At 27.6% G+C, this 11,087-nt stretch overlaps 1 protein-coding gene across 1 annotated transcript; it reads left to right on the top strand.

The window, feature by feature from the left end:
- The first annotated feature begins 9,204 nt into the window (after nt 1-9,204).
- LOC107005415 (acetylajmalan esterase-like) lies at nt 9,205-10,557 on the top strand. The gene has a single exon (XM_015204004.2). It carries the CDS (start codon nt 9,238-9,240, stop codon nt 10,345-10,347), a length of 1,110 nt encoding a protein of 369 aa, XP_015059490.1. The 5' UTR covers nt 9,205-9,237; the 3' UTR covers nt 10,348-10,557.
- Nucleotides 10,558-11,087: the final 530 nt, after the last annotated feature.

Raw genomic sequence — 11,087 nt, 5'->3', positions numbered from 1 at the left:
TAGAGAATAACCTCATAATATCTAAAAGAAAATATTAAAATAATATGCATTGTTTGATTAATTTATTTATAAAAAATAAAAAAAGATAAATAATTTAAATTATAACCTGAAATGGAATCGATCTGTTTATCTTATTTGAACGTTATGATATTCACGATTTTCAAATCCTAGATTCGCCTTTAAATAAGAGGTTGGTCATTTTGAGGGTTCTCTGTTTGTTTTGGAAACTGGGTAATCAAGCGTCCTCTTTGAGCCTATTTTTTAAGCAAAATTATATGCAGTGATAGTGGTGAGTAGTGTTGTTTATGGTTATGATTAAAAAATCAAATCGAACAGCAATATGAACTAAGCCGATTAAAAAATTGATATTTGATTTAATTTGATTAGGTTTGATTTTACATTTTGAAAATAATCGATAGTATTTGGTTTGATTTTGATTTTACTAAAATTAACTGCAAAAATAATTAAATCGGCCTAATTAATTAGATCTATAAATTTATAATTTTTTGTACATTATTCATAAATAAAAGATAAATATTTTGTTAAATTTTAAGTAACTTAAGTCTTTTAATAAAGGAACTTTCACATATAACCAATCAAAAATAGCCTAATTACTCTCCATATATATAATTTGATAATTATCATTCTTAGTTATATGTTATAGGGAGGAGAGAGGCAAGCGGGACTGGGAGAGAGGAGAGAGGCAAGAGAGAGGGCAAAGAGTGGGAGAGAGGTGAATTTATATGTATATCAGTTAGATAATTGTATATTATACATATGTATTTGTATATATGGCAAGCGAGATTGGGAGAGGGAGGAGAGAGATGAGCGATGTTAGGAGAAGGAGGAGAGAGGTGAGCGAGATTGAGGGAGGACAGAGAGTGGGAGAGAGTTGAATTGTATATGTATATCGGTTAGATAATTGTATATTATACTATGCATTTGTATATATGGCAAGCGAGATTGGGAGAGGGAGGAGAGAGGGCAGAGAATGGGAGAGAGGTAAATTGTATATGTTTACCGATTAGATAATTGTATATTATACATATATATATCTGTATCTTCTGGCGAATTATACATATACAAATGTGGCTAATTATACAAACTTGAATATCAGCCCACATAATTAATGTGTATTGTTAGTCGCGAGTGGTAATTATAGCAAACTATTGCTATGATGAGTAATTAAGTAGCATAAGTTTGTTTAACCGCGTAATATTCCCCTTTTAATTTTACAATTTTCTCAAACCGAACACGTAATTTAGCCCATCTATTACAATTTTAAGTCCAAATCCATCAAAATTCATTACTTTAGTCTTTACTTACCATACATTTAATAAGATAGTTATACCTTCTCTTAATTAATCATTTTGTTCGTGTAATAATAACTTTAGTATTGTTTAATCTCTTAATTGAACCAATATTATGTACTAAATTTTTGTATCTATCAAGATATGTATATAGTCAAAAATTTATCACTTTCAAACTGAAAAAATCAGAAAGTTAAACCAAACTGAACCAAACCTTCAATAACCAAACTGACGATTATTTTCTTGTTTGGTTTTAAAATTTTTAAAAACCAACTAGATTGATTTGATTTTGATTTTTACTATAATTGATCCAAATCAAACCACGAACACCCCTAGTGGTGAGGATGATGGTTGGTGTTAGTGATTAGAAATGGTGATAGTTGTGAAAGTGAAGATGATTGGTATTGTCTTGATTGTCGAGATGACGATTATAGCTGATAGCGGCATTTGTGACTGTGATGGTGAAGATAGTTGATATTAGTAATAGATGGCAGTGACTGATGGTGTTGGAGTTAATAATGACGATGCTAGTTGTAACGGTAGAGGTGGTTGGTAGTAGTGATTGAACGTAGTGGTGATAATGACTAATAGTAGCGACTAAGGTGATAATGATGGTAACATTGAATGTAATCATAATAATTGACTTAAAAGGTTTGGTAGCAACTAACACTAATAACAATGGGGCGTGCAAGGGTAAATCCGAATAAAGACTCCAATCTGTATATAGACATTGAAATTTTGTGGGACTCTACAAGATGCATTTAGTTCGAGTTAGGACTCTACAAATTGTGTTCAACACAAATTATGATTCTTGGAGACTACTCAACCCTAAACCCTTCTTTATGTCTATATAAAGGATACTAAGTTCTCCTAAAAGGCATCTCAGAAAATTCATAGAGAGATCAAGATCTCGAATAATCTGCAAACTGATGGATTTATTCATATAGAGAGGTCAAATCTAAATCATCCTAGTTCGATATATACACCACTAACGGCCCTCGAATCATGGATAAATCTTAGGAGAGTAGAATCAAGGGGGGAACAGATTTGTACTCACAATCTTGATGAATAAAATTATGTTTCTTCATATTTTATTTGTATGGTTTGTTTATTTTTCATGTTTAAAATTTGTTGCAAACAAATTGGCACGCCCAGTGGAACCAAATTTGCCCTTCATCTCTTCTCTCTTAAATCAAATCTAAAAAATTTGAAGCTGCAAAGGTGAAAGAATGAGTATTTCAAGCCTCGTCTTTGAGTTTCATCAAGTCTACACTCGACAAACCTTGAACCAGGGGGGCATTTATAAACATTGAAATTTTTTGGGACTCTACAAGATGCATTCAATTCGAGTTGGCACCCTACAAATCTTGTTCACCTCAAATTAGGATTCTTGAAAGCTGCTCAACCCTAAACCCTCCTTTATGTTTATATAAAGGATACTAAGTTCTCTTAAAAGGCATCTCGAAAATTTCATAAAGAGATCAAGATCTGAAATAATCTGCAAATTGATGGACTATTCATATAGAGAGGTCAAATTTAAATCATCCTAGTTTGAGAAATACACAATAACCGCCCTCGAATCATGAATAAATTTTAGGAGAATAGAATCAAAGAAGGAACAGATTTATACTTACAATCTTAATGAATAAAATCATGTCTCTTCATATTTTATTTATATGATTTATTTATTTTCCATATATTTAAAGTTTGTTACAAACACTACTCAATCACTCATAACAAATATTTCTATTTTCAGCATGCCTCATCCCACATCACCCAACCTAATTTTAAATTTTTTAAACTTTGATATTAAAAATATATTTCATAATATTCTTTCTCACTCTTTCCGCTAGGTATTATTAATTTAGTATTAATCTGAACAGAGGTAGTAATATAGTATATAAAGATGCTTTCAATATCCTTTTTTTTTCATAAGAAATCATTTGATGATCCAATAAAAATATAGTACTTCCTTTGTTATTTTTTAATTGTTATGTTGCATATTTTAAAAGTCAATTTAATTAATTTTAAAATTAATTTAGATTATATTAATTTGTTATTTTAAATTTAAAAATTTAGATATTCTAAAATATACGAAAAACACTATAGACTGCAATTTTTGTATATCAATATAATGAAAAATTATTAAATTATGTCTTAGGTCTAATTCATACCGCCAAAACTAGCTCAAAAGGAAGAGGATTGCCCAATGCTTATAAGGGGTCCACCCGTCTCATTAACCACTAATATGAAACTTTTGTCATTCTTTGACACACACCTCACGTCCAGTACTTAACATCTAGTGCGTGAGCATTTTTTATTTTTGGGGGGCCCAACGTTGAGTGAGATGGAGCATGCTCTCATAACATATTAAATTAGGTTTTATGCCTAACTCACACCCCAAAAAATTAGGTATTAGGCCTATCTCATACCCCAAAAGTTAGGCCAAAGGGGAGAGAATTGTTCAAACCTTATAAGGAATCACGCATTTCATTAACCACTAATGTGAGACTTTTGTCATTCTTTAACACCCAGCTCACAACAAATGCTTAGCATCTAACACACACCTCAAAAGTAGCATGTTAAATTAGGTTTGACCTAACTCATACCCCAAAAGTTAGCTTAAATAAAAAAAAATCGTTAAAGTCTTATAACGAGTCCACTCATCTCATTAATCACCAATGTGAGACTTTTGTTATTCTTTAACAAAACTATATCATAAAATATTGGTCAATGTTTGTTATTGTTTGATTATATATAAAAAAAACATGACAACAAAAAAAGCATGGAAAAAGTATTACATCCGTTCCATGTTAATCGATCATCTTTCTAGAAATAGATATCCTATAGGAATAGTTATTTACGTTATTAAATCAAGAAAATATTAATTAAATTCTTTTTATATTACCCTTTTAATTAATTTATTTTAAAAGTATTTACATTTATTTGTAAAATTTTCATAACAAAATTTAAGAGATGAAATAGTTAAGAAAATTACCTTCTTATTTCTATATTTTTAAATATATAAAAATAAAAATAATCGACTAAATACACATTATTTTGCAAAGTTGAATTCAAATTCAAAACTTTGCCACCTACTTATCTTACTCCAACCAAAAGGTGGTAGGTAAGAAAGGTTGTGGTTATGCTGAAATCTGTGCATTTTATAATATTCAATTATTAAAGCACAATCTTTGTTGGCAAACAGTTCCTTTTTACTTAAAAAAAATTATAATTTTTCTTTATATGATATATTTTAAATTTTAAAATTTAAATAAAGTTATTTTTAATTTTAATTTTTTATATATCTTTTAGATATTTTTCATTATCAATTATTGTGAGTTACAATACTTATATATATATAAGTAAGATTTCATGCGCAAATTATCAATCAAATTCAAAATATTTAACTTTCGTAAAAAAATAATATATCACATAAATTAAAACATCGAAAGTAGGAGTAAATACGTTCACCGACAGCTGCATTCTTTAAGTCAAAAATAGAGTGGATTCTTGGAATGGTAAATATATATTTCTAAAAATAATTTTGAATAATATAATTATCATATTATGCATATTATTTCCAATGAGGTGTAAAGTAATGATAAAAACAAAATATTTAACCGAAATTTATACATTTTTCTTTTTTAGAACCATTTTTCCAAATACACTTCTTTTTAATGAAAAATGACTTTCATCTTCTCCTATTATGTTGCATAGACATTAATCTCAAGTTTGCAACTACAAAGATTTGATATATAAGAAATTCCTCTTAAATGAAAATAAAGATTAGTTTAAAAGAAAAAAAAACATCAAAAACACATAATTGTCTATAATTAGGTTGAATTTTAAACAAAAAGGCAAATTAAAACGATAACTATTTAAATACATTTATATGTTTTTTAACCAGAAAAATTCCATCTTCATTTTGCTCTAATTATATGAATGTAATTTATTTTATTAAAATATATTTAGAAATATTGGATATAAAAATGAATTCTAAAAATATACATACATAAGCCTGCGATAAAATCTAAATTTTTTCGTTACTTTTCATCACCTTATTGAATATATGTGCATAGTTTGATGATTATATTATCCAAAAAGAAGCCAAAATAACTCTATTGAGATATTTTTACAAATTTAATGGCTCACCTTGAAATATAATTTATTTTTTTTAGTTGTCCACTATTTATTTTACACGTTAAAATAATGCAGTTGATGAAGGATGTATTGTATGGGCATCATTTTAGCACATTGCCCATATGGTACAAAATGACACCCGTTAGGAAACAAAAGTCTCCTAGGGACCAGTGCAAGTGGGATTTTTTGTCCCATAAAATTATTTACTTTTGTTTTTTTTTTCAAAAAAAAATGATTTAATTTAATTTGATATAAATTTTAAAAAGTAATTTTTTTAAATTAAAATTATGTTATAAATATGAAAATGCCTTTTAAAGGGTTGCAAGAAAATAATTATATTTTAAATAAATTAGAAATGATAACAACGTGGATAACATAAATCGTATGAAAACTTCAGAAGAGTTTGATGAATATCAAATAAAGATACATAATGTGTTGAAGGTCCAACAAAATGAAGAAAAAAAGAAGAAGAAGAAAGTGACAATATGTGAAAATGATGCTCTCATAAATTCAAAAGTTCACAAAAGAATATGGCCAAATAAGATCTTTATTTCATTAAAGATAAAATTGTTAAAAAAATATCTTTTTAATTTCCTTTATATGAATAATATTTTTTGTTATTTTAAAACTTAGATTATCAAGATTATGATGAATTTAATATTAGAGAGTTTTGAAACTTATAGTTTCTAGGTCAAGTGTAATATTAGTGTAATTTATAATTGGTAAGTGTAATTGTGTGATTCAAGTGATTTTTCGATATTAATTATGTAAATTCTTTTAACTTAATCAATTATCGAGCTATTTTATTTGTGGATGCAATTTGATTTTCTCATTTTTTTTATTGAATTCGGGTCATTATTATTTGATCGAATTCAATTGAGAGATGCAGATATAAAAACTTTTGTTGATCATAAATTCGATTAGATTTTGATAATTGTTCATGTCTTTTTATTTCTTTCAATTGCTCCTTTAATTCTTATAAAAAAAAAATAGATTACTCTATTTAATTCGAAGGAAATTCTTATAAAAAAACAGATTACTCTGTTTAATTCGAAGGAAATATAACTTCTAATTTTATTTTAGAAAAAGGGTAAAAATATTCTTAAACTATGTGAAAGGAACAACCTTTCGTTTATAGTTTGGCTAAAAAATGTTCTTACCGTCAATACTTTGGTTAAAAAATGCCCTTAAACTATGTGAAAGGAACAAAAATGCCTCCCCCCTTTTGTAGTTTGGTCGAAAAATGTTCTTACCATCAATACTTTGGTCCAAAAATGTCCTTATTATTATTTAATGGGTCGAAAAAGTTCACTTTCGAAATAAATGTATTATTATTTTCTTTTTGACAAATTTTTTAAATTAATATTTTTTAAAAAAATTAGCAAATATTTATCTTACTTTAATTTCGAAAAAATAAGAAATGAAAAAGGTACATGAAATTATTCTATTTTAATTGATAAAATGAGATTAAGAAGAAAAAAAATATTTCCTACATTTCTATTTGTTAAAGTGATTTAGAAGAAAGAAAATAAAAATAGTGTTCCTTAATGATATTTTAATTAGGAATAAGATGTGTTTAAAAAGAAAAAAAATACTATAAAGGGCATTTTTGATCAATTTTATAACTATAGAGGCATTTATGGACTAAATTATTGAATACCGTGGCATTTTTTAGCCAAAGTATTGCCAATAATAATATTTTTTAATCAAACTACAAATAAAGGATATTTTTATTCCTTTCACGTAGATTAAGAGAATTTTTTACCCTTTTTCCTTTTATTTTTAATAAGTATGTTTAGTAATTTTTCATGTAGCAGTTTCTAAAGTACAACTTTAGTTAATTCCTTTAAAATACAATACTACTCTCTATTTTTAAAAAGGATCTAATTTAAATTGACATAAAATTTTAAAAAAAAATTATCTTAAATATATTACATAAAAAATTAAAATTAAAATATAAAAAATTAAATATTTTTTTAAGTAGACTAAAGCCTGGGAATATCAAATTGAGACGGAAAATAAAGTGTGATTTGACCCACACGTACTCCTTCATGTAAATATAATAATACTACTAGATTCCATTTTTGAAGCCACTTGATAAATGAATGACTTAGTCAAAAAGCCAAAATATTAAATCATTTTTGGCATTATATAAAGGGTATAATGCTATTATATCATTCAATTTTGTTATAGAGTTAATATATATTTTTCGTTATGAAATAGTTTAAATATGTATTTATTATTATATAAATAATTTATATATATTTTTATCGTTATAAAATGAGTTCAAATATGACATATATTCTTCATCAGTAAAGAAAAATAATTTTGAATTTATTATTTTAACTTTTTTTTAAAAAAAAATCATATAGGGATATATATACGATTTTTCTAACAAAGTTTAAGGTATATTTTAATTTTTTAATACATAAATTATTCTTTATCTTCTTTAATTATCATTATTTGAGTTTCTTATTTTTTTTTCTTTCATTTTTTTGAGTTTCTCATTTTTACGACTATATTGAATTTAATTTCCATATTTGTAAAAATAAAATAAAAATAGATATTTATGATAAATTTTACGAGAAAATTAATGAAACATAAATAAATCTAAACATTAAAATAATAAATTTAAATTAATCATTAAATAAATTTAAAAAAGAACTTGTGAGGACGAAGGAGGATCATATACGAATTATATTTTTTTCAGAAAAATATTTAAAAATCAAATTAAAATTATCTTTTTCACTTCTCTTTGAAAATAAAAACGTGTGTATTAGCTATTTATATAGCAATTAATATATATAAAAATTATTTTCTCAATAAAAAGTATATTAATTTTAAATGATAAAATCAAAAGATGTATCAACTATTTTCCTTTAAATGACACTAAAAACACAAATTAAAGTGATAACCAACCACTGAGCAGCTAACACCATATCTTTTTTTTTAACACATAGCTACCTGCTACAAAATTATTGACATTGTTTTTACAGTTCAAACTTCAAATAATTGAGTTGTTTAAAATTTAATAAATTATTTGAATTTTGTGCATATTTACCTTTGATTCAATAAAAAGTTATTAATTAATACGCTGCTCTTACGAGAATAATTAATAGAAAAAACTTCTAATTTATATCGCTAAATATTTTTGTATGTTATATATTAACAATTCATTTAATAGGTGTTTAGATTTGTGATTTATTTTTTGATTTGAAATAATGAAATGAAATCTTTATCTCTAAAAATATTGATTTGAAAATTTTAGGAAATAGGGTCCGAAAAATACTTTAACTTTGATTGAAATTGTTGTAACGATAATAAATTTCATAGATGATCTTTTATCCCATGCACTATTTAACAGTGTATTTTAAAGGTATATATGTGCTCACGTGGACAAGTTACTATTATGCAATATTTTATAATGTCCACGTGAATACATATATATAGCTTTAAAATACTTTGTTAAATATTGTGTCGGGAGAGGGCTAAAAGGTTATTTTCAAAATTCGACATTATAACAACAATTTCGATCGAATTTTAAACCTTTTTTCTCAAATTTTATGTCATGATTGATTCACAAGCTTATGTCTTGTAAAGAAAGCCTATCATTTTATATCGATGTACAATATAAAAGTTGAAATTGCATGTCCAAATAAAAAGTTTAATTTTTTTTTGTATAATTTATATCATGATTTCATGTCACGTGATCAAGCGGACCGAGCCTACTCTTCTATAAGTAGCACGTGAATGTATTCCATTTTGCAGGAAAAAACATTCTTCAATGGCGACTTTTTCTCTTACCAAAGTCTCCTTATCCCTTTTACTCATCACTTTATTCTTCTTTTCTCCTTCATCTGCTCAAACTAAATGCAACGTTAACTCCGTTTACCAACTCGGCGACTCCCTCGCCGACGCCGGAAATGTCATCCGTACTCCCGGCGCTTCCATCATCTTCCGTGCCGACCGTTCCCCTTACGGCGAAACTTTCTTCAGAAAACCCACCGGCCGCTTCTCCAACGGCCGCGTTATCACCGATTTCATTTCTCAATCATTCAAACTTCCATTCCTCAACGCTTACTTAGACAGAACCGCATCGTTCAGTCAAGGAGTAAATTTCGCCGTCGCCGGAGCTACCGCCCTCGATACATCCTTCTGGACTGCACGTAGCATCCGGTTACCCACCTGGAACACACCGCTTTCAAATCAATTAAATTGGTTCAAATCGCATCTGAAATCTACTTGTGGATCGAAATGTGCAGAGAATTTGAAAAACTCGATCGTAATAATGGGGGAATGGGGAGGAAACGATTACTACAATTGTTTCTTCCAGAGAAAGCAAATCTCCGAAGTTAGAAGTTACGTTCCGTTTGTTGTTGCAGGGATAATGAGAGGCATCAAAGAGGTGATTCAGCTGGGAGCAACACGAGTGTTGGTTCCGAGCATTTACCCTCTCGGATGCCTTCCATTATACCTCACATCCTTCCCTGATAACAATACAAGTGGTTACGATCAATTAGGATGCTTGAAAAGCTTCAATGATTTCGCTTCGTATCACAATCGATTCGTGGTTAGAGCTATGGCCAATCTACAACGTCAATTTCCAAATGTTAGTATTGTTTATGGTGATTTTTATGGATCAATTTTGTCACTTATTCGTAATCCGTCTTCGTTTGGGTTTAATCAAAATACATTGCTGAGTGCATGTTGTGGAACTGGAGGAACACATAATTTTAACTTCAGGACTGTATGTGGAGGAGCTGGGATTAATGCTTGTTCCAATCCAGCAAAGTATGTTCATTGGGACGGAATTCATTTGACAGATGAAGCTCATCGTCGTATTTCTGAAGTTCTGGTTAGAGATATGTTAGCCAAATTCAGCTGCGTCGTTTAAAATTGGATTAGCCGTGACGTGAGACAGTGATAATGTCTGCGTATTTTATTTATCGAACCTCATTAGATATTTTTTTGTTGTATCTTTTCCACGTTGTAACGAAGTGAGAATTATTTAAAGCTTAAATAAGATTATGAGTTTGTGTTTGGGATAATATTTAATTAGGTTGGTATTTGAAGAAAATAAAGGACAGAGTGTGTTTCTTTTTAAGTTATGTTTGGTATAAATTTCATTTTTGAAAATAATTGATATTTGCTGAATGGAATATCATTATTGCACTTATAATCGTCTTTAAATCAATTGTGCCAAATGAGAGTATTTACAATTAATTTAATTTCAGAGTTAGGTAGTCGCGAGATATGAAATCAGATTTTGTGAGCGATATTAATAGTAGATACATATGTTATTTCGAAATTCATTAATTTAATTGATAGTGAAAATATTTGATTATTTGAACACACTAGAAAATAAATGAGACTAAGGGTGTGTTTGGTACGAAGGAAAATGTTTTCCTAGAAAATGTTTTTCTGGAAAACAAGTAGATTTTGGACTTATTTTCTCATGTTTGGTTGGTGAGTAGAAAATATTTTTCAAAAATGATTTTTAGTGTTTGATTTATGAATGAAAAATATTTTTGAGAGACATATTTTATTTTTACTAGAGTAAAAAATAATTTATGAAATTGAAAATATTTTTTAAAAATAAAATTACTATTTTATGGGGTGGGGATAGTGGGAGGG

Source organism: Solanum pennellii, chromosome 12 (assembly GCF_001406875.1).
Source record: "Solanum pennellii chromosome 12, SPENNV200".
Taxonomy (NCBI): domain Eukaryota; kingdom Viridiplantae; phylum Streptophyta; class Magnoliopsida; order Solanales; family Solanaceae; genus Solanum; species Solanum pennellii.
The sequence above is the reverse complement of the archived record's forward strand: the minus strand, read 5'-3'. Positions and strand labels throughout refer to the sequence as shown.